We start from the raw sequence: 24004 nt of genomic DNA, 5'->3' as shown, positions 1-24004 counted from the left end.
CTGAGGATTCACAGCTGCCTGTATGGTGAAGGTGTGTGCACAGGGGCAGGTGCTGGTGTGTGCTGAGGATCCACAGCTGCCTGTATGGTGAGTGTACACAGGGGCAGGTGCTGGTGTGTGCTGAGGATCCACAGCTGCCTGTATGGTGAGTGTACACAGGGGCAGGTGCTGGTGTGTGCTGAGGATCCACAGCTGTCTGTATGGTGAAGGTGTGTGCACAGGGGCAGGTGCTGGTGTGTGCTGAGGATCCACAGCTGTCTGCATGGTGAAGGTGTGTGCACACGGGGCAGGTGCTGGTGTGAGCTGAGGATCCACAGCTGCCTGTATGGTGAGTGTGCACAGGGGCATGTGCTGGTGTGTGCTGAGGATCCATAGCTGTCTGCATGGTGAAGGTGTGTGTATACGGGTCAGGTGCTGGTGTGAGCTGAGGATCCTGTCTGTATGGTGAGTGTGTACACAGGGCAGGTGCTGGTGTGAGCTGAGGATCCTGTCTGTATGGTGAGTGTGCACAGGGGCAGGTGCTGGTGTGAGCTGAGGATCCACAGCTGTCTGTATGGTGAGTGTGCACAGGGGCAGGTGCTGGTGTGAGCTGAGGATCCTGTCTGTATGGTGAGTGTGCACAGGGGCAGGTGCTGGGGGTTGCATAGAGGTGGCCGTGCAGCTGTCCGAATGGATTTGTGTATATGCTGTGCTGGGGGCACTCTTTCACCTACATGCTTGTACATCTGGCAGCCGGGAAGGGGTGTAAGGTGTGCGTGTGAGTTCAGATACAGTTAGCAAGAGTGCATGACTCCCCTGGGTGTCATGTGAGGCAGTCCAGGCTGCTCTGGTGAGCCAGGGATAACGGCTGTGAGGTATGGTGTGTCATCTATAGTGGTTATTCTCTTTCCTGTAAGGTCACTGCTCAGTCAGCCTTGGGCAGGGTGTGGCTGTAGAGTTGCCAGGATACAGGAGGTTCCAGTCCCCACTGGGTCATCCTGAGTTAAGGCCCAAAGTGGGTTGAGCTTCTCCGCTCCCCTGGGCCTCTCAGAGCCCTGGCACAGAGATAGGGGACTGTGGCTCACACATCCAAGTCCTGTGCTTTGTCTCCCATGAAACCCTGTTCGCCACTGTGGGCCCGTGGCTGTGGCTGGCAGGACTTCAGAGAGAACTCCACAAAGAAGCTGCAGTATTGGCCGGCTGCCTGCCTGGTAACAGGATGGTGGCACAGGTCCCAAGGCTGGGAGATGGTTAGGTAGTGAGGTCACACTGCAGGCTGTCCCTCACTCTGCTGCCTTCAAGAACACCCTAAGGGCTGGGTCCCTCCCACACTCCTTCCCCCGACTCAGGCATCACCTGAGCTCTAGAGGAGTGTGGCTTCTCTAGGAGGGCTCACCAGTCACCTGCTCCTGGTAGCCACATACACCTGTACACAGGGGACCCCAGAAACGGTGCTGGAGCCAGAGACCAGCGCCAAGGTTGGAGGGGAAATCTGAGTCCTGGGGCAAGCGGAGGGTCCTGGTGGGTGCCATTCCTATACCTGGAGGTGGCTAGGGACCCCGGGGAGCTAGAGAGCAGATCTTCTGTGACTTTTCCACTCTAGTCTGAGCCGCTCTGGACCCCTTTGTGTCTTCAGGGAGACTCCTGGGCTAGAAGGGGAAATAGCCAGGAAACAATGACTGTATGCAGCACTAGGTGCATCTTATAGAGGGGCAAAGGCACACACAGGCTCCGGGTACATATTACATAGTCCACAATGCTGCCCACTTTGCCTATGGGGCCATAAGCCCAAAGAGGGGAGCAGGCCTGCGCAGCATCTCACTGTGGGCCAGGACAGATGGCAGAACAGAGGGCCCCTACTCCTCAGGATCCCTACGACTTCAGAGAGAAGGGTGGGCTTGTGTCCTCCACCGCAGGGCTAGTGGTGACATGTGCCAGCTGCACATCTGGGGGCCTGGCAGTCTTCCCGGAAGGATGGAATGTCAGCTGCACTCTAGGGCCAGAACCCAGGCTGAGGGGCATTTCCCGTCCCCTCCATACCAGCATCTGGGGCCCCAGCTGAGCTGAGAGGGGCTGCCAGGGCCTGGATCACCTGCCAGAAAGGAGGAGGCTGGAGAGAACCTGGGCGGGGCTGTGGCAATTGCTGGGCTCTGTTTGGAGGGCTTCCGCCATTGAAGAATGGATTATCCGACACCCAGATTAATGGGCTTTCATTTCGCTAAACATCTGTCACCGTTAGTGCTGGCGAGCGAGCATGAAATGAGCTCTGACAGCGCTGTTGCCAGAGCCGTCTTCCGCTGGGTGTCGTGGGTCCCCTGCCAGGCCTGTTCCACAAGGGTGGCACGTGGTGGTAGTCACTGGATGAGGGGCTGCTGGGAGCCCTTCCGAGGGACTAGCGGGTGCTCCTGTCACCCACAGCAGCCCTGTGCAGGGACTGTGTCTTTGAAGGTCAGCTCTGGTCCCCAAGAGCTGTGCTGGAGACATTTCTCCAGGTTGGATGTGGGGGTGTCCCACAGGCCTCCACCACTCTATCACAGACAGACATGCTCCCCACACCCTGCACACTGTTAACCCTGCCCTCGCCACAGCCCTGTGAGGTAGGTACTGTAGTTTTCAGGCCTGTGCTGTACACGAGGAAACTGAGGCACAAGGACTGACCTGCCCAAGTTCACATGCTAGGATGTGAGTCCCGGGAATTCTGAAGTCCCAGCTCTAGACGATGATTCCGCCTGCCCGAAGCCATCAGGTACAGAATGGGCCTATCCCAGCTGTATCTATTCCCCACAACAGTGCTAAACAGGTCAGGGCGCTCTAGGATGGGAGGCAGCTGAGCAGAGCGGGGCGGAGCTGAGCAGGGCGGAGCTGAGCGGGGCGGGTGAAGCTGGAGCAGGGCGAGATCAGGGCCAGGTGGGCGGAGTCTTGGCAGGGAAGGGCGAAACTGACCCTCACCTGCGGCCCCCCACAGCTGTACATCCAGACCACCACGCTGACGGTCTCCGTGAGTCTGAGCGCCTCTGTGTCCCTGGGAATGCTCTACATGCCCAAAGTCTACATCATCCTCTTCCACCCGGAGCAGAACGTGCCCAAGCGCAAGCGCAGCCTCAAAGCTGTGGTCACCGCAGCCACTATGTCCAACAAGTTCACACAGAAGGGCAACTTCAGGCCCAACGGGGAAGCCAAATCAGAGCTGTGTGAGAACCTGGAGGCCCCAGGTGAGTGTATGGCCTCCTCCCTCTGTCTCCCGGCCCCAACCCCACCCCCTTCTTGCTCAGGCAGCTACAGGCCTCATCACTACCTGCTCTCAGGTAACCAATAGGAGACAGTGGGTGGACGGTGAGCACAGTTGTCCTGTCTAGTCCTTCCTGGTGGCTTCAGAGAACTTTAGAGGCTCCCTGTGGGCGGCCACATCCTCTGTGCCAGTTCACCTAGTTCCTGCAGGGTGCTGAGACCCCCACCATATCCCTGTTCCAGCTCGCAGTCCCTTTGGGGGAGGGGCTGCCACAGAGGCCCGGGAATGGTCTTTGGCTTTGTCTCTAGTGGGGTCTGAAAGACGGGGACCGAGAGCGTGGCCATCCTGGGGCAGGTGAGCGAGGATGGAGTGGGTGGGTCTTCGACTAATGTCCCCAGGGAGCAGCATTTCCCCCAGGGGCTTGTAGGAAGTCCCAGTTGAGAGGGTCCTGAGCTGAAGGCCACATACAGCGCCAGTTGGTGGCAGCAGGGTCAAGCTTGACCTGGCCTTGATCCCCTGAGGAAGTTGAGGCTGGCCTCAACACGGTGTCTTCCCCTGTGCTATGGCTTCCCTGTCTCTGGGGTCCCCATCCTCTGTGTGGGGCAATATACCAGGTTTCTGACGTGTCCCCCCACTCTGTGTTAGCAGCATCTCTGCAACATGCTTCCCTATTCTTGCGCCTCTTCCTATAGAACCATGTGACCCTTGCCCTCTGATCCTGGCCCTTCCTTCATGTTCCGGCTTAAGATGGGAAGGGGCAGGGGCCCCCCATCCGTGCAGCTGCATCTGTATTTCTGGCCTGAGCCTGGAGACTCCTGGCTCCTTCCTATGGACATCTGCCCAGTCCAGCACTATTCCTTCAAGGACCTGTGCAGCAGAGCAGAAGCAGCTTTTCACACCGCTTCGCACACAAATGGACAGGCATTCACATGCACACACACGTACACATGCATTCACACGCATACCGTCTATCAAGAGCAGCATGTATCAATGCTATGACTCTGGAGGGTGACAGACTGTAACACTCAGCAATCAGAAGGGACCACAGGGTGAGGGTCTTTGCAGCGTTCTGATGGCCACACTGACACTGTCCCTCTGCCCTGCTCAAGTCCATTACAAGGTCCTAAAAGGAAATGTGGCAGGTAGGGGGAAGCTAAGTCTACAACCCGGCTCCTTCAAGGGAGGGGCCCGCACCCCCTGCAGCTAGGGCCAGAGGAGGTAGCTCCTTCTGTCCCCTGTCTCTCTCAGTGTGACAGGGCTGCAGAGTGATCAATTCCAGGGATAGCCCAGATGAGGGGGTGTGAGGGGGAGAGTGGGGACGTGTCACGTCCATGGAGCAGGGACATTTTTCACCCTGTCAAGTTCAGGCCACATATCTTTAAACAAACAACAGAATAATTTAGAACCCTGATTGCAGGCAGATTGGCGCAGAATCACAGGGCAACAAGCAGGGGTTGTCAGCCTTGTGCCTCAAGCTGGCTCGCAAATCGCCATATGGTTGGCTGGTGACTGAGAACCCTTGGGAGGGCACTGCCACACCTTCATGCCTTCTCTCACAAAGGGGGCACTTCTGCAGCACCGAGTACCCACCCTGGCCTCGCTGCCATGGCAGAGCTGACCCGAGTGCCAGCTGCTGTGTTTGTTGTCCCCTGGTTTGCAGGCAGAGAGCCACTGCTCCTGCTTGGGGAAGGTTAATTTGTTAGCAGGCTATACGGCACTTGCTGAGGAAGCCCGGATGGTGACCCAGGTCCCCTCCCTGCTGACTGATTTTTTACTGTGTGCCTACTGCTAGCCAACTTGCTGTTCCCATTTCCCAGGTCAGACTTTGACAAAGGCCTGAGGGCCCCCTGGTTTGCAGCTGGGGGCCGAGACCCCATTCTGCAAGCTCTGGAGTCAGTGATTCAGGTAGATTAGAGGAAACAGACAGCTCTGGCTAGTGGGACCCAGATGGCCATGCCATGAACTTTTTTCTTATCCCCTTAAGAGCCTCCGATGCAGCAGGGCCCGAGGCCTGCATTCCCTGCAGGGGTCAGCTCCCACCACTGCTGAGGTTTCTATCTCCAGGCCCTGAGCTCCTGGAGGATCTTGTGGATGGGAAAGTTTTTATCCGTTTGCACAGGGGGTGAGGGAGTCTGGGCAGCTGGTTCATAGGAGCTGGGACAGCAAGAAGGACCATGCACTGTGGTTTTGCTGGGGCAATGGTGTTTAGACAGTGGAAGTGTTGAAAGTTTTAGCAGTCCTTTGGGAAAAGAATTCTTGCTTGTTTCTTCTAACTATAGGAAGGGAAACTGAGGCTCAGCAGAAAAAGGAGGGAGCCACCTGGGGTTACCCAGGAAGGAGGAAGCTCTGTTCTACTAGAGTGAAACTCTACATGCTTCTCATCCAGCACAGCTGCCATCCTGCATCCCAGCTTCTCCTCCTGAGCTTTCCTAGTCCATCTCAGGGCCAGGGTGGCTCCCAGCTCTGTCCCATCATCCTGTAGTTCTCTTGGTTATCTAGCTCCCTGGAGAGATTTGGGGTTGCTTTGTGTACCGCTGTTCTTATCTTTCCCTGAATGTTAGGACATGCTTCCTTCCATTGCACCCAGCTTCTGCTTGATACTTCTTCAGATAGGGAGCCCACCACCACTTCAGGTCTCTTGCCCCCTCCCCCTGGCCAGGAGAAAGTTGTTTCTTTAACTGAACTGAACTCTGGTCTTGGTACCTCTTGAGGTCCCAGAAGGAGAACCAAGAGGCTGGAATCAGGCAGATGTTTATCTCTCGCTAGTGTCTAAGAAGATGATGGATGGGCCCAGGTCCCTTCCATCTGGTTGCTCTTTTGGACCAGCAAGGATTGAAGGCTGGCTATCTCCAGTGTTTGCTTTCCTCATGAAACAGAAAAGAAAGGGCAGGCATGCAGGGGGAGCCGCTGTGTTGCTCAGACTGTGGTGGAGGCTGCACACCATCATCCTATCTGGCTTCTCATCACTGTGATAGACACCATGACCATCAGCAACTTGGGCCTGTGGGGGAAGGATTTCTGTCATCCTAAAGGTTGTAGTCATCATTGAGCTAAGGCAGGAACGCAAGGCAGGAGCTTGAAGCAGAAACCACGGAGGAAGGCTACTTACTGCCTTGTTCTCTGGCTCATGCTTTCTAGCTTTTTTATACAGCTCAGACCCACCTGAATGTGGTGTGGCCTACGGCAGGCTGGCCCTTCCACATCCATCCTTAGGGCAATTCCTCACAGACATGGTCACAGGCCAGTCTGATCTGGGTAATGTCCCAACTGAGACTCCTTCAAATGACTGTAGGTGTGTCAAGTGACCCTAACTAGGACACCATCCTCCCTTGGATTTCATTAACAAGATTTACCACGGAGCCTGCTCACCTGCAGGAGAGGCTGGGAGGCGTTGTCCTTGACTTGGCAGCCACGTGCCCAGTGTAACAGGGATCAGGGAGGCAGCTTTGGACCTCGGTGCTGCCCTGCCCCGTCCCCTCTCTTCCGGGACACGTGTCCTTACCCCATCCCCATGGGTGTGCCTCCCTTTCAGAGCTGAAAGAGTCCCAAGGGAAACGAGGCAGCTCCAAGATGAGGAGAGCATTTTTTTCCCATCCAAACCCTCTTTCACCCCCATCCCAAGTACCCTGTCACTGCCCCTGATGGGGACCCCAAACATCTCAAGGCAAGACCAGCCAAGGGTGTGGCCAGCCTCCTCGTGCCTCTGACCATAGAGGCAACCTTCCCTTGGTCTTCCTGGATGGCCAGGAGGTCTGTACCGTGGTGGGGGAGGGGAGAGTCACATGCCTCCGAGAGCTGATGCCATCATCTGGCTGGGATCCTAGGGCAGGATCCTAAGGATGCTTTGGCCAGGAAGTGGGAGGACCTCAGAGGTGCCATGCCAGTCTCAACTGGGATGGAGGACGTGAGTGAGGGCCAGAGTGACCACAGCAGAGAATGTCTGAGGGGGACAGGCCACCAGGCATGGACAGGATGGGTGCTCCAGGTCTCCAGGATCAGGGACTGTGTCTTGCTTGGGCAGAGTTGTTGTGAGTCCACTGCTTGTCTCAGCTGCTTGCCAAGCAAGGTCCCTCGATGGCCGCTGATTCCTCTCAGAGCAGGCCCCTCTGATGGCCACTGATTCCTCTCAGAGCAGGCCCCTCTGATGGCCGCTGATTCCTCTCAGAGCAGGCCCCTCTGATGGCCGCTGATTCCTCTCAGAGCAGGCCCCTCTGATGGCCGCTGATTCCTCTCAGATCTCAGAGCAGGCCCCTCTGATGGCCACTGATTCCTCTCAGAGCAGGCCCCTCTGATGGCCACTGATTCCTCTCAGAGCAGGCCCCTCTGATGGCCGCTGATTCCTCTCAGATCTCAGAGCAGGCCCCTCTGATGGCCGCTGATTCCTCTCAGATTTCAGAGCAGGCTCCTCTGATGGCCGCTGATTCCTCTCAGATCTCAGAGCAGGCCCCTCTGATGGCCGCTGATTCCTCTCAGATCTCAGAGCAGGCCCCTCTGATGGCCACTGATTCTCTCAGCCCCACACACTCCTCCAGGTCACCACTGATTCTCTCAGCCCCACACACTCCAGGTCACCACTGATTCTCTCAGCCCCACACACTCCAGGTCACCACTGATTCTCTCAGCCCCACACACTCCTCCAGGTCACCACTCGAACACAATGAGTGCTTTCTTTTCCCAACTGTTTGGGGCTGAACCCTTGAAAGATTTCCCTTGGCGAATGTTTTAAGATTCTATAATTACATCATACACCCAAAGAACTATTTCAAGGCACGATAGAGTTAGGAGATGATAACGGGTCTATAGTGGGGAGGTGCTCAAAGATGGGGTCACATCTGAGTGGCATTGTGGGGACGAGGCATGCTCCAGGTTGTGGCTCACCTGAGCAAAGATGGGCCGGGGAATCCTGTGTGGGACCTGGGGTTGGGGCTGGCAACAGAGGCAGCTTTGGAGCAGGTGTGTCCAGCACCCAGCTGGGGTAGCCTGGGCTGGGAGCCTGGTGGAGTGTCATGGGGTAGTACCTCTAGGGACGGAGGCCTTGGAAGAGGCAGTGTTGACGCCTGGCTCTCTGCTCTCTCTCCAGCACTGGCAACCAAACAGACCTATGTCACTTATACCAACCATGCAATCTAGCTGGGCTGAGCCAAGCAGGTCGAAGAGTCACAACCTCTGAGGATGGTGCATCGGGCCAGGGCCGTTCCTGAGGGCCCTGCTGATGTCCTGCCTGCCCCATGGGCATCCACGAATGTGGCTTGGTGCTGAGGACAGTAGAATCCCCGGCCATCACTGCTGGGCAAGCCGTGGTGGGAAACCGGAGGAGGCTGAGTGGCTGGGGCCCAGCCCCAGGGCACAGGGGCTTGGTCTCGAGATCCTGGCCCCGGCTTTTTCTCCTCCTTCTGCCTCCGTCTGTCCTGTTGGTGACCCTGGTTGGTCCTTACCCGTCTTTGCGTTTCTCTTCCGTCTTTCACTCTGCATGTGTTGTCTGTTTGGGCTTTCTGCTTCTGTATGTTCCTTTCTGCTCCTCCTGTCCTCGGCCCTCTGCCCTGTCCCATGCCTTCTGCTTCCTTGAGTTGCCCCACCCCCATCCCATGTCATTTCTCATGCATTTTGCTTTTCTGTCCCATCGGCCTCATCTCTCCCAGCCTTTGTTCCCTTTGCTCCATCTGCCAATTCTTTCATGTTGCAAAAGAGAAAAAAAGGGGGGAGGGATTGAAACACAAAGAAAGCCCAAACAAAAACTAATCTTGAGTGTGTTGCAAAGTGCTGCGTCCTCCTGGTGGCCTCTGTGTGTCCCTGTGGCCTGCAGCCTGCTCGCCCACCCTACCCGTCTGCCGTGTGTCCTACCCGCCTGCCCGCCTTGCCCCTCCTGCCAACGACACGGAGTTCAGTGCCTGGGTGTTTGGTGATGGTCCCCGATGTGTAGCATGACTGTTTTTATACCGAGAACATTTCTAATAAAGATAAACACATGGTTTTGCACCTGGCCTGTGTGTCCACTAAGGGCCCCATGCTCAGCCACAACAGGTGGCCGGGGGGCTGAAGGGGAACTTCAGAAGGCTGCTGGCGGGGGGTGGGGTGGGAGGAAGGCTCCATGGTGGTTTTAGATCTGGATGGTTGGTATCCCAATAAAGTGAGCAGGACACTGAATTGGGGCTGGAGAGATGGCTTGGTGGATACAAGGCGTCTTGCAGAAGACCCAAATTTGGTTCCCAGCATTCACATCAGGCATAGCTCCATGTTCCAGTGGATCTGCTGCCCTCTCCTGGAGTTCTTGGGTACTGTATCCACCCATGCATATAATCTACACATATACACATATAACTAAAAATAAGAAATTTCAGCCAGACGGTGGTGATGCATGCCTTTAATCCCAGCACTCAGGAAGCAGAGACAGGCAGATCTCTGTGAGTTCAAGGCTAGCCTGGTCTACAGAATGAGTTCCAGGACAGGTCCCAAAACTATAGAGAAACCTTGTCTCAAAAAACAAGCAACAAAAAAATCTCCAAAGATGTAAGTACCTAGGGGATTATTCTACTGTTAACATTTCTCCTGGCCTCTGCTCCTCCAGCCAATGGTGTCCCTTACAGAATTTGGTTCAGGCACCAGGGTCCCCAGATCCAGCCTGACTTTCCTATCTCCCAGGTGCTAAGGTACCCGGGGTCCACGTCTTGGTACATGGTGCTGCAGGGGCGTGACTCTCTGCGGGTCTGTATATCTGTCTGTTCTGGATGTCTCCAGCTCCTCTGTGCCACATCTTTGTTGTGTGTGCAGGTCTGGTGTGGACAGACATGTGTGCGGCAGGTGTGCAAGTGTGTGCTGTTGTCAGGAGACTCCCTGACAGGCTGGGAGGTAGGCAGGGGGCACGGCTCAGAGGCTGGGCTCTGCCAGGAGAATGTCAGAGAGCTGGTAACACAATGAGGCCACAGCTGGCAGTGGGACTCACCTCTGGTTCTTGGCACTGCCCGTTCTCCACTCTCTCACCCTATAGCTAGATGACAGGGATGTGATGTGTCATAGCCCAAGGGATGCAGGGTCTCTGGGCAGGGAGGCAGCAGGGACCCCTGTGAGATATGCAGATGAGATCACCGTGTGGTGCACCGGTTGAGGCCCCAACCCCATGGGAGCCCTTACTCCTGGGGCCAGCTGTGTCCAGCCTCTCCCTCCCATCACCAGGCCTGTGGTGAAGGGAAGAGTCAGAAGGGCTGTCTCCCTCTGGCTGTCTGCTAGGTTGGCCCCAAGGCCTCTCAGATTAGATTCTGCCCAGCGCTGAGCTAGCATGAAGCTCAGTCAGGCAAACCTAGATTATCGGATCACAGGTGATTTCTAGAAGCTTCCGGGTAAGTATGGGGGAAGGATTGGATTCGAAGGGAGAAAGGCATCTTCTGGGGGATTCCTACAGCGTCCCAGCCTGGGCACCTTGCCCCTCAGCTCTGAGGTGCAAAGCTAGGTAGGTAGAAGGCCTGGCCCAGAGCTACGATGCCAGCTTGGCCCATGCCCTTGTGTGGTAACCTCGCCCTTGTTCTACAGTGGTGTCAGCACCCAGTGGGGACTCTGTTCCTCTCACAGTCAGGCGGGGATAGTGGGAGGGGCCAAGGTCAGTCCTCAGTCTTTCCCCCCACTCCGTGGGCAGGCACAGGCCAAGGAAACTCACTTGCCAGGGAGTCATTCTTGGGAAGCCAGACTAAACTCTGAAAGGTTGATTCCTGGGGAATGGTGGCAGCCACATAGTGTTTAGTAGGGAAGCCGTAGGCTGCATGCATTCCGAACCCCTGAACCCGGAGTGTGGGCACAGAAAAGTGGGGGCTTGTGGGCCTGAGGCTGGCAGGAGTGACCTGGAAGTCAGGCTGGCCAGCTCTATGGGGAGTGGGTAGGGTCCTGTGCTCACTGCTGGAAGACCGGTCAGGGAAGCAGATGGAAATGCTGGTGTGACCTGCTCTGAGGTGAGGGGAGCTCTTCCTGGGCCAGCTGGCAGCTCCCATCCGAAATTATACATTAAATTTTATTATCACTTCTTACTGCGCTGGGGATGGTATCTTAGGCCTGTAGCACGGTAGGCAAACTTGCTACCACTGAGCTCCACCCACCTCAGTCCCGCCCACATCAGCCCCGCCCACCTCAGCCCCACTCACCTCAGCCCCACTCACCTCAGCCCCACCTACCTCAGCTCTGCCCACCTCAGCTCCGCCCACCTCAGCAGTCTCCTCATTTTTGTTTTCTGTTCTGAGACAGCTTTCTCAACATCGGCTCTACACTGAACTCTCACTTCTGTCTCCCCAGCCTCTGGGGTAGCTGGAATAACAGGTCTGCACCCTACCCCACGCCCCAGCCACGTGGACAGGTCTACACCTCACCCCACGCCCCAGCTAAGTGGACAGGTGCCACAGATGCCCGGGATTTTACATTTCAGTAAGACAGGGATTGAAAGACGGGAAGATGGAATCCCTGCAGGGCCTGGAACATTCTCCTAGAGTAAAGTGGCAGTACCCTTTCTATCATTGCTTACACAGTGCAGCTGAGACACATACAGGCACAGATATGCACCAGCCTAGAGAAGCTGCCCAGGATGGCTGAGGTACTGTGGGTTTGTCGTGGGCCAGGCGTTGGGGTATATGAAGCCAGAGGGACCAGCAGTGCTCACCTACAAGCTTGCCTATGGTTCACAGATGAGACAGCCGCTCCTGCCTGGACCAGGGCCGAGAACTGCCAGGTGAGAGGGACACGTGGCACCTTCCCATTCCTCTTGCACCCGGTGAGACCAGCTGTGGAATGCCCAGCCTGAGTCCTGGGTCCTTCCTGCTCCAGGGCTGGTTCTGCTAAATGCCTGAAGTCTGTCCTCCCAGCAATTTCTTGGCCTCTGGAATTGGAGGCAAGAGGACCTGGGGCCCAGAGCTAGGACGGAGGGGACACTGATTAGCATTGTGCCAGCTGTCCCTGGATCACCTCTGCCCTCAGTCCTGCCAAGGGAGCCCCTAGGAGGGACTCAGCCTGAAGGAATCTGGAGGAAAGGCCTGAGCACCTTTGTAATAGTCTCATGAGGGTCCCACATTTTTCTCCTCCCACCCCGAGTCTAGATGTCCACTGAGCGTCCATGGTAGACTCGGTGCTTCTCCGGCTTCCCTCAGCCTCCCTGTACTGCCCTGGTCCTCGAGCATCACTGGGCCTGTTCCCCAGACAGCTCTGTGTGCTGAAAAGCACACGCGCCAGGATCTCGCTTCAGTTGGCAAAAGTAGCAATTACCATCTAATGAGGCTCTTGCTTTATTTTTAGGTAACCTCTGAGGCCCTGCCCGTGGAATTCAGCCCGCCATTGCTGGCTCATAATTAAAGCATGTCACCATAATTTGCCTTTTTTTCTTACAAAGCCCATAATTATGTTTTTATTGCAAGTGAAGAGGGGAAGAAGGGGAAAGGAAACAAGGAGAGGCAGGGTTGGGGCGGGACCAGGGCTTGGCTTCCTTGGCCAGGCAAGGCCCTCCCTGCCTTCTGGGTGCCACTGCCCCCAGAACACCCTGAGTTTCCCTGGGAACTCCCTGCCCTAGCCTGTCCCGAAGGCTTCCCCCAGCCACTTCTCCCCGCTTCCCTCACAGGCTTGCTTCTGATTTTCGAGCCCGCCCAGGGGAGAGCAGAAACGCTGTCCGAACTGGCGATCCTTGGGTTGGGAGTGGGCACGTGGGAGTTCCTGCCACACTTCTTCTGCAGATGTTGGAAATTTTCCATAATAAAAAGTTAAATAAAACTCAGCTCCCAGGAAGGCGAGTGCTGCCTGGGGGCCGTTGTCTCTCTGGCAGGGTGGTGAGGGGTGGTCTTTTTCCGTAGGTAAGTAGTAGCTCAGCTGAGTCACAGTGGGCGACTTCCTGACGGGGCTGCCTGAAGCCAGATGCTCCCGTCCCCCAAACGACTGCTCAGACGCAGGCTTTGATGCCCCCCACTCTGAAGTCCGTTCACCCAAAACACACTGCTCACCTGGCAACTGTGCTGGAGTCCAGCGTGGAGAAATCAGTCATGAGGGCAAGGGACAGGAAACAGGTATGTTGTAGGGCATTCTGGGGACAGTTCTTCCTCTTAAGGGTCCTAAGGGTGGGTTTGGGGAGCTGGGGAAAGCATGAGACAGCAGCACCCTGCCCCATCCCCTCCTAGGATGACGGGCACCTTGCGTGTCAGAAGACCTGAGTTCCAGCCAAGGCTCTGCCACTCACTTTGCTGTGTGTCCCTGGGCAAATTACTTTCCCTTTCTGGTCTAGTTTCTTCACCCTTAAGATCGAGGCGAGTTCTGAACACAGAGCTGAGTGAGCATATAGAATTCTTGCTCGTTGGAAAGGAGAGGAACAGTGCAGAGAAGAGGCTTCAGGGACAGTTGCTATGGCAACTGTGCCCCTAATAAAGGGCAGGGAGGAGCCTGGGTATGCAAATTAGACCATTCTTCCACTTCTTTGGTAAGCTGGCTGAGACCAGCAGAGGCCTTTATGGTGTGAAGGAGCAGTGGAAGGGGGTGGGTTAGCATCAGGTGGCCCGAGCATGGTGCTGCAGGGTGGAGACTGGGCTGTCGGGACCACCCGCTGCCCCATCCCACATAGGAATGTCATATAAGGGTAGAGTTCCGGGAGCTTCTCCTTTCTGACCCCTCAACTCTTGAGAAAGTGGGGGAGCAGTCACCTGCGTACCCCAGCCACGTCGTCATGCACCCTAACCTCCCTGAGCTCCGTGTTCTGTATAAGACAAGGTGTGATGGTTGGCTCTGATTGCCCACGAGGCACAACCTAGAACTACCTTGATAGCATCTCAGTGAAGGATTGTCTAGATCAGGCAGGAGCGCGCGCATGCACATGTGTGTGTGTGTGGTCACTGTGCGGAGGGGATGGTCTAGATGGCCTCGCTGGACACCAGAAGATGCAGTCTGCAGTTGGGTAGTACCATTCCCTAGTTTGGACCTGGCCTTAGACTGCATGGAGGAGAGTTGCTGAGCAAGGCACACATGCATCCACGTCTCCGCTCTTGACTCATGTGTGAGGGCAGCCTCAGGTTCCGCCTCACCCCCCACCCACCAAGATGGACGATAACGTGGAATTCTGAGTTAAGTGGCGCAACCCGTTCTCCTGTAAGATGCTCTTCCTCAGGGTATCTCCTCACAGCCACTGAAGGAAGCTAGGATTAGGGACTCCTGTGCTTACAATCCTCCTGCCTCAGCACGTGCCCCTACATCTGTGAAACAGACCAAACTAGACACAGAAAGTGCTTTTGACAGCCAGCCGCTGGGGAGGAAAGTGTCTCGGTGTAGGCGGTGTGTCCTCAGGTCCTTTGTCTCCCGGCCCCTCCTCTAAGGTTCTGGACCTTCCCTCCCTTACCCCAGATCGTGGGACTCCTCAGGTACTCCAGGCCTCTGTGCATCTTTTGTTTTTTTTCTTCCATTTTAAAGTTCTGGGGTGGGTGAGATGGATCAGTAGACAAAGGAGCTTTGCCACCAAGCCTGAAGACCTGGGCTCACGTGATGAAGAGACCCAATGTGTGCCCTGTGGAGTGTGTGGCTATAGAGCATGCACACGTGCAACAAATGCATGTAACAACAAACCCGCAGCTTCAGCACTAATGTGCGCCCTGTGGAGTGTGTGGCCGTAGAGCATGCACACGTGCAACAGACGGATGTGATAACAAACCTGCAGCTTCAGCACTTGGCAACTTGTTGGCACTTACCTGCGTTTCCCAGCCTGCCTGTCGTTGGGCTAAATCATGTGACTCGTGGGACCAGTAACTGTGGGCAGAGATGGCACCAGTGGCTTCAGTCCAATGTGTCTCCTCACACTGCGCCCACTTTGGCAGCTGCCTGTCTTTTTTTTGAATTTTCGAGGCAGGGTTTCTCCGTAGCTTTTGGTTCCTGTCCTGGAACTAGCTCTTGTAGACCAGGCTGGCCTCGAACTCACAGAGATCCGCCTGGCAGTTGCCTGTCTTGATGGCACTTGAGAGGAAAGCCATCTGGAGCCTGAGTTCCTGGGTGGAGGGGGCCTCTGCCGGCCCCATGACCCGTCAGTTGTCCACAAGCAAGGCAGTTGATTGGCTTGGTGCCTAGGAGAGCCTGCTGCTCTTCTAGAGGACCTGAGCACAGTTCTCAGCACGCCCTGGGAGGCTCACAAACCCCTGCTTCTGAGGTCAGCTGCAGAAACTGGTGCCTGGGCAGACCCTGCTCCACCCCTCCCCACCGCAGGCCTGGTCCCACGACCTTCCTTTCCCATCCATCCTGGCTCCATTCCTGCCCCAGCCGTGTCACAGCTCCCTGGCCAGACTTGGGTTTCTAATTTTTATGTCTTTTTACACCTATCTACTGTGGTATACATGCCATGGCATACGTATGAGGACAGCTGTGGGAGCTGGTCCTCCTTCCACGTGTGGACTCTGAGAATTGAACCCAGGTCCTCAAGCTTGACGGCAAGCCCCTTACCTGCTGAGCCATCTTGCAGCCCCTATGCCCAGCGGTTGCTTCTGTCTGCACAGAGCTCCCTAGCTGTGAGTGACAGCATCTTCAAGACCATCCCTCCCTCTGCTACCACCCTTGTCTGTGTCCCTCATGTCTGTCTGGTTTGTCTGTTTTTTAATACAGGTTTTCTCTGTGTCGCCTTGGCTATCCTGAAACTTACTCTCTAGACCACTTACTGTCTCTAAACTTACTTCTAGGCTTTGTAGTCAGAGATCTGCCTGCCTCTGCCTCTGCTGGGATTAAAGGTGTCGCCACCACCACCCAGCTCCCCCACCCCCTTTCCTACCGCTGGAGGTGGGCCCTTCTTGAACAGTTTGGTGGTATACTGCGGGGCAGCGTTCATGTTGTGTTTGTGTTTGCCAAGTTTCTAGGACATTTTAAAATAAACTTCATCGTGTGTGCCCAGCACAGTGCGGGGGTCAGAGCCAACTTGGTGGAGCTTTCTTCACCCACCTTTACGTGGTTCTGGGGATGAAACTCAGGTTGCCAGCTTGCACAGCAAGCTCCTTTAGCCTCTAAGCCATCTTGTTAGCCCAGTCTCTGGGCTTTTATAGCTGCCATTATACTTGAAAAGTCTGGGGCCATTATTTCTTCAAAAATGTTCAGGTCGCCTCTTTGATCTCCTCTGTTCCTGAGGCTTCTGTCACACAGATGCTCCAGGCCTTGATTGTCCCCAGCTCCAAGGTGCTTCTTTATTCTTTAAAAAGTTTTCTTTTTATTACATTTTATTTATTTTGGGGGTTTTTGTGAAGATAAGAAGACCAGGTATGGGAGTCTGCTCTCTAATTCGTGGGTTCCAGGATCAAACTCAGGTGTTTGAGCTTGGCAGCAAGAACCTTCACTCACTGAGCCATCTTGATTCTTGTTCTGTCCCTTTCTGTGTTTAGTCCGTCAGTCTGTCTATCTATTTACCTATTTATTTATATCTCAGACACAGTCTCACGTAGCCCAGGCTAGACTCCCACGGATAACTCCGAGCTCCTCATCCCTAGACCTGTGTCACCACCACTGCTGGTCCCATGGTTGTCTTCTGTTCCCTAAAACCTTTGTGTTCTGGCTCCCCAGTCTGCTGAGGTCATGCCCACCACGTGGGTAGCTTCAGCCTAGGGACGTCCCCACTCAGGAGTGTGGTGGGTCCTTTTAGTGTCTTCTGTGGCTCCAGTGACAGGTTCATCTCTGACCTTGAACACCTGTGATGATGAGACTGTTTGGATAGCCTTGGAATCTCTGCTGTCGGGTCCCTTGGGCTGGTCTCTCATTGGCCAAGCCTTCCCTCCTTTGTCTCCCGAAGCCAGACGTGACCCCAGCTCCAGACTCCAGACATGGCGGATGGCCTCCCCTGGTACCAGGTATTTTTGTCTACAAAATGATCTGACTCTATGAGCTGGGCTGGAAACAGCCAGATGCTTTCAAGTCTGGCTTCAGAACTCCAGAAGACGCTTGGGAGCAGCCGTGTGCCCACAGGGAAGCCGGCCTTGTTAGTGCTCCACTGTGCCACACGCTGGCCCTGGGGGCCCATGTGAACTAAAGGTAGTTTTGAGGCCAAGGTTCTCATCTTAAGGGGCCCCAGCTTCTCTCTGTTCTTCTCCTGGCCCTTCTCCGGACCCTGAGTCTGTTCCCCCCCTCCCCCGCCCAGTCTGTGGTCTCGCTGGGCTCCACAAGCCTCCTGTGGCCTGGAGTGTCCCTGAGCCCTGACCACCATGGATGGGCCTTTGTAAGCTTTGTCCTTCTCAGGCTGCCTGTGTGGCTTAAAACTCTTCGGAGCTGCGGCTTCACGTATCTCTGCCCCCCACCCCGTCATCATTTCGTTATCTCAGAAAGGCAGCCTGCTCCTTGCTAGGGACCGAATTTGTGTCCAGACCAGCCTCTGCTAGACAGTGAGACTGAGGTCTGAAGAGCTGGCGTGGCAATTAAGTCATCCTGCTCTTGCAGAGGACCTGAGTTCTGTTCCCAGGGCCTGTGCCAGCGAGGTGACAACTGCCTGTAACCCACACTCCAGGGGACCTGAGGCCCTCTTCTAACTGCACAGATCCCCACGCTTACACACATGCACACACACAAATAAAAATCAAATAAGGAATGGGGGCTGGAGAGACGGCTCAGCAGTTTACAGCGCTGGCTGCTCTTCCAGAGGACCTGGGTTTGATTCTCAGCACCCACATGGCAGTTCACAAGTGTCTATCACTCTAGTTACTGGGATCTCAAGTCCCCTCTGGCCTCAGAGGGCACCAGGAACATACATGGTACACAGATAAACATGCAGCTAAAACATCCATACATATAACAAAACAATTGCTTACATTTTTTCAAAAAGGAAGATTTATCTCCAGGTCCAAACTATGTGCATATTTACTTAGAATGCTGTGTTTAAAGCTTCAATAAGGTGGCTCTGAGGAAAGTTGGGTGAATTAATTACTTGTCTTCTTGCTCTGATAAAATCCCGACTGTCTTAGTTACCGCTCTATTGCTGTGAAGACACAGCATGACCAAGACGAGTCTTAAAAAGAAACCATTTAACTGGGGACTGGCTTATGGTATCAGAAGGTTAGCTTGTGAGCATCGTGGTGGAAGCAGACAGGCACAGCCCTGGAGAGCAGTGCTGAGAGCTTCCCAACCTGTGGTAGCTTGAATGTAATTGGTCCCCACAAGCTCATGGGGAGTGGCACTATTAGGAGATGTGGCTTTGTTGGAGTGGGTGTGGCCTTCTTGCAGGAAGTGTGTCACTGTGGGCTTTGAGGTCTCATATATGCTCAAGCCATAGCCAGTGTCTCAGACCACTTCCTGTTGCTTTCTGGTCAAGATGAAAGAACTCTTAGCTCCTTCTGCTTCTCCAGCACCTTGTCTGCCTGTATGCCACCATGCTTCCCAGGAGGTTTTTCCTGGCTCACAGCTCAGGGTGGAGAATCGTGGTGGTGGGAGTGGGAGGTGCTGGTCACACTGCACCTCCAGGCAGGAAGAAGAGACAGCCAGATGTTGCTGCTACCTGGCTGTCTCCTCTCTATTCACTCTGAAATCCTGGCCCACGGGTGCCACCCACACTCGGGACAGATCTTCTCAGTGAAACTCTCTGGAAACGCATTTACAACAAACCAAGATGGATCTGCTAGGCGACTTCTAGCAGATAGAGGTAAGTAAGTCATCTCGCTAGGCAAATATGAAAAGGAGCCATGAGACTCAGAAACTGAGAGCCCAGCCAAAGGGTCAGACCGCATATTAGACACGGTTGAAGAGAGAACTGGGGAACTGGGAACAGAAGGGAAGAAATCATTACTATAAACGAGCACACAGAGAGAAGCAGAAACAACGGGAGGCATGGGACAGAGAACGAGTTCTAAGACATCAGGAGATTTGGGAGAGGTGAGGTTTGCTTTTTAATTTTATTTACTTATTATTTATACAGTGTTCTATCTGCATGCCAGAAGAGGGGATCAGATAGAATTACAGATGGTTGCTGGGAATTGAACTCAGGACCTCTGGAAGAATAGCCAGTGCTCTTAATCTCTGAGTCATCTCTCCAGCCCCGAGAGGTGATATTTAATGGTATATATTGATGAGGAACTTTTCAGAGCTAATTTTTTAAGAAAAAAGACACACTGAGGAGGTGGAGGGATTCTAATAGAAAATCAAAGAAACCCAGAGCTAAAATCATCACTGTGAGCTATAGAACCCAAGAGGATGCGCTCTCTCTTTTTAACAATTGTGCGTGTGTGGATATAGAGGCCAGAGGACAACTAGCAGGGTTGATTTTCTTCCTTCGCTATTGTGTCCTAGGGACTGAACTCAGATTAGTAGGTTTAGCTGCAAGCACCTCTACCTACTGAGCCATCTCGCTGGTACCCGAGAAAGCTATCTTCAAAGTCAGACAAACCAGGCAGTGAGGCGCACCTGCCAGGAGGACCAGAAGTTATATTCATCTTTGACTGCTAGTTCCCAAGTCAGTGCACACAAGGCACAATTACCCGTGCAGAGGCAGGTCACCCACGCAGCGTGCCATACTCTCTGGGTACCAGTGTGGGCTCTGGGGAGCAGAGAAGCCTGAGTCCTATCTCCAGGACCTTAGGCCTCTTGGAGCCTCTGCTGTCCAGGGGCTGGATGGTGGGGCTGCCTGCCTGATCCTCAAAGGTTCCAGGAGAGGGGTGATGAGTGGGGTAAGGGAGGAGACTGGGGATGGGGGATAGAAGAGAGGCTGAGAAGGGCTCATGAGGACAGAAAACCCAGGGCAATCCTTTCTCGTCTATCCCCAATGCGCTCTTGTGTGAACATGCGCGCGCACGCGCGCGCGAGCGCGCGCGCGCGCACACACACACACACACCCCCCCGTGCGTACACACATGCACACACGCACACACGCACACACACACACACACACACACACACACGCACGCACGCACGCACTCCCACATGAACAGCCCCCCCCAGCCACATGCACACACAGACACGTTCCCCTCAACCACAGCAGCCTTCTCCATTCTTGCTATGAGTTTCTCACCAAACAAGCTCCATTAATCGTCTAATAACCGGATTAATTAAGGACGCTGAAAGTAAACAGCAAGAAGGTAATTTGCTCCTGATTACTGTGTAATTGCGGGAGGATGAACTCATTTGCATATGCAAAGAAGGCTGCAGACAAAGAGTGACAATGGAGGGAAGGAAGTGTGCCTCTGACCTCAGGGCTGAGGGGCCCGTCTGGTCCAGGCACTTCCTCCAGAAGAGGGGGATCTACGGACTGGAGAGTCCCGCCTTTGCCCTGTCTGGTCGGCTGTGGGCAACAGGTGCCCCGACACAGAGCAGTGTGCCCCCAGGGCCTGGCTGCACGTGGGCTGTGAGACTACCACCGGAGAGGCCACCTTCTGCAAACTGAAGGAGCGGGGAAGGGCTTGCTGGGCTCATTTCCCAAAGGCTTTCAGGCACTGCCAACTCCAGGACGCCTTCCAGAACTGTCCCAGAAACCTGCTTTCTTCTGGTGGGAAGTTGGCTCATTTCTGCAGCAGACTGTCCACGATGCAGCTACAACAACCCCGAGGACTGGGTGGCCGGCAGTGTGGCCTCCTTGACCCCTCACAAGGCGACTTGCAGGCTTGCAGGGGCGTTGCCCGTGCTGGGTGTCCTGGCCATTGGGCCTTCCGACGCCAAATTGTTTTCTGATGGTGGAGTCTGTCTCTCTTGAACTCAATTTGCGTTTTCAAAGCAGCTAATAGACGCATTAAAAAATCCATTTTCGCTCGGGATTGAATCTGACTGAGCCGGATCAATCCACAGATGCGCCCACCGCCCTTGCACGTAGCTATGGAGACCGCAACGCTGCTCTCCCAAGCCCACTGCAACCCCTTCGGGGCGGGGTTCAATCAGGAGAGGACCCCAATCCCCCCCTCGCAGAGTGACCCTTGTCCGCACCCGTGGCTTGGCTCATCTACAGACCTCATGCATCCTCTTCCAAGAGCCCCCGAACCTCAAGGCTCCCGAGGCAGGTGGACACATAGGTAGGTGTCTGCGCATGCTCAGCTGGTGCGTGTATACTTGACCATTGTATTTGAGGAGGGCCCACAGTACCTGGGTTCAAATTCCCACTCTGCTTTTGTGGCTAAGGCCTAGGGCGACATCTTTGTACCTGGGCTCCCTAACCAAAATCCACCTCCTTGTAGGGCTGGAGGAGGCTGGGAGGCCCCTCAGATTGGCAGAGATCCATACTTTAGCTCTGGCTTCTTTGGGGAGACTCACTTTATATAAACCCCTTCCATGTGAGTCAGTGACTCCCCCACCTCCACACTGGGAGTCCCCTACTGGGTATCTGCAGATTCTCAGTGTGGGCCCCTAGCAGCAGCCCCCAGATTGAAGTCCCTGATAAGAGAGCCCTGGGCCAGCTGTCAGGGATGAGACGGCCATAGCAGGCCTCCGGGGCCCTTCCATACCACCTGCTACTGTGGCCCCAGTGAGGGCTACCCACTGTTTCAGGACCTGGGACATACCAGTCGGGATTTGAAGGGGAAGAGGCTCTGGTCTGTGGTGTTATGGTGGTCAGAAAGACGCTGGGAAGGGGAGCTAGTCAATAGGGTGTGAAAGCATTAGGAGTATTCCAGAAATGGAAGAGGAACACAGGCTGAGGGATTTATTTATTGACGGGGTCTTAGGCTGGCTTCAAACTCCCTATGCAGCCCATGAATTGAGGACTTCTGATTCTCCCAGTTCCGCCTCCCGAGTCTGGGATGACAGGCCTGCACCTCCACCCAAATTTCTGTGATGCTGGGAATGGAACCCAGGGCTCTGCTGGTCCAGCCATCTTGCTAGCCTTTCTGTGGTTGTCTTGGCTCTGAGGTACTTTCCACTTTCAGGAGTGTTTGAGTATGCAGTCCTGACTCTCCTGCCCCATGCTAAGCACTCGCTCCCACCTTCCCCCCCCCCATGTAGTCCTGACTCCCACCATGCTAAGCCCTCGCTTTGCCCCCCACGCAGCCCTGACGTCACAGCAGGCTGCTCTGTCTACACAGAGTACTGCTGACATCCAGACATTTTTATCTTCCTGTTTAGGTTTTTGTGGCACAGGCTCTCACTACTTAGCACTGGTGGACCTGGAAGTATCTCACTTGCCTCGGCTCCCAGAGTGATGGGGTCACAAACTTGCTTACCAGACCTGGCTACAGATCCTTTTAGAGAAATCCGACACCCTAGCAATACTGACTCTTCTGGTCCAGGACAGTCTAGCCCTCTTTTCTCCCTCCCTCCCTCCCTCCCTCCCTCCCTCCCTCCCTTCTTTCCTCCCTTCTTCCCTCCCTTCTTCCCTCCCTCCCTCACTCCCTCCCTCCCTCCTGTTTTGTTTGTGACTGAATCTCATTCAGTCAATCAAGTTGGCCTTGGAATTTTGGACATGCACTACCATAACTATCATTTATAAAAATTTTAAATCATTTTCTTTATTTTGTGTTTGTGGTGGGTTTGGGTGTGTTCCTGCAACAGTACAAATGTGGAGGTCAGAGGCTAGCATGCAGAGTTCTTTCCCCCATCCCAGGGGACTTGGGGATGGATGTCCACCGACTCTTTACCCACTGAGCCATCGCCCCATGCCCCACCCCCACCCCCTCATTTCTTTTTGGATTTTTTGGAGACAGTTTCTTTCTGGGTAGCCCAAGTTAGTCTAGAGTTCATTATGTAGCCCACGCCTCCAACTCCCATGATTCCTTCCTGCCTGTGCCTGCCGAGCCTGGGTTTGACAGGTGTGAGCCTGTACTTGCTAGCTGCCTGCTGACTTCAAACTGCTCCTGCTGTCACTCACCCCGCCTTGCTCACAGCAGCTCAGCTTCTCTCTGCCTCGTTTGCAGTCTGACCTTGTTCGTACCAGATGCCAGCATTCCAAGGCTGACCCCGAGGCTTCCTCAGCCTGGGAGGGCCAGGCCTGGGGTGGGGTGAGATGGGACAGTCCCGCTGGTGCCCCCAATTAGGGCCACCTGCTCAGGCTTCCTGGCTGGGCTCATTAAATCCTCGGCCTCTCCAGCCTTGTCTCCTAGTCTTCGGCTTTGTGCTGACAGAAGCGGTTTCTTCTCAGTCATTCTTAAAGGGGGCAGGCCCTTTCCGAGGGAACATTTTAAACACAATTACACGGACGACAGTGATTCTAAAATACACTTTACTAAGCACTTCCCTTTTTATTTAAAAACACTCGGGTGGCACTTGTCAGGGGCTAAGCACCTTGCCGATCTCATCTCATTTAATTCTCACGCTAACCAGGTCACTGGCACCACGGGCACCTGGGTGATAGGCACTCAGAAATGGAGGCACCCAACGCAGCAGCCTGACTCTGCTGGAGGCCTGGGCACCTTAGGACCCCTGGGTGTCCCTGGGACGCTCACACTGCAAGTTCTCTGCAGGGCCCCCATTGGCCAGCTCCAGGGCAGAGGGTGAGCAAGGCCCTCCCCACCACACCTTCTGATGGCAACCCCAACCTCAATTCCAAGCTCAGGCAAGTATGGCATTGTTTGGTTTGGAGGTCAGCATTTGGGTACTTGGTTATGGAATGCAGTGGTGGTCTGGGGTCCTGGTTACCTGCTAAGCAGAAAAGTGTCTGGTATGGTGTGTGTGTGTGTGTGTGTGTGTGTGTAAATTGGGCGTCTGCAAGAGGAGCCTTGGACCTGATCCGACAGAATACTTCTTCCATGGTGCTGGGAGGGAGCTGAAAGAGAGGGAAAGTGGGGACACTCCTGGCTCTCCCTGACTTTCTTGTAGCCTAAGACTTGCCCCCTCTGGCTGTCCCTTCCAAGACAGAACGCACTCCCCAACTCCTGAGCTCTGGTTACCTAAGCAAGCATAGGAAAAATGTCACTCATCTGGCTTTTATTTCTGTGT

At 54.7% G+C, this 24004-nt stretch overlaps 1 protein-coding gene and 2 long non-coding RNA genes across 4 annotated transcripts in view; all 3 read left to right on the top strand.

The window, feature by feature from the left end:
* Grm4 (glutamate metabotropic receptor 4) overlaps nucleotides 1-9178 on the top strand; it is a 77537-nt gene extending 68359 nt beyond the window's left edge. For both annotated transcript variants that reach the window (XM_041634826.1, XM_041634825.1), the window contains 2 exons: nucleotides 2945-3191; nucleotides 8289-9178. In XM_041634826.1, the coding sequence (XP_041490760.1) occupies nucleotides 2945-3191; nucleotides 8289-8338 (297 nt within the window). In that variant the 3' untranslated portion in view covers nucleotides 8339-9178. The remainder of the gene's footprint in view (nucleotides 1-2944; nucleotides 3192-8288) is intronic.
* A 2505-nt stretch (nucleotides 9179-11683) lies between these two features.
* LOC121435211 lies at nucleotides 11684-12596 on the top strand. The gene is made up of 3 exons (XR_005972556.1): nucleotides 11684-11777; nucleotides 11869-11912; nucleotides 12473-12596. It is a non-coding gene; the product is annotated as an uncharacterized LOC121435211 (long non-coding RNA).
* Nucleotides 12597-21053: 8457 nt separating this feature from the next.
* Nucleotides 21054-22329, top strand: LOC121435354. Its single transcript, XR_005972573.1, has 3 exons — nucleotides 21054-21150; nucleotides 21854-21982; nucleotides 22196-22329. It is a non-coding gene; the product is annotated as an uncharacterized LOC121435354 (long non-coding RNA).
* Nucleotides 22330-24004: the final 1675 nt, after the last annotated feature.

Source organism: Microtus oregoni, unplaced genomic scaffold, assembly GCF_018167655.1.
Source record: "Microtus oregoni isolate MIOR12 unplaced genomic scaffold, Mior012 000046F_ref0000063, whole genome shotgun sequence".
In the NCBI taxonomy this organism is placed as follows: Eukaryota; Metazoa; Chordata; class Mammalia; order Rodentia; family Cricetidae; genus Microtus; species Microtus oregoni.
The sequence above is the reverse complement of the archived record's forward strand: the minus strand, read 5'-3'. Positions and strand labels throughout refer to the sequence as shown.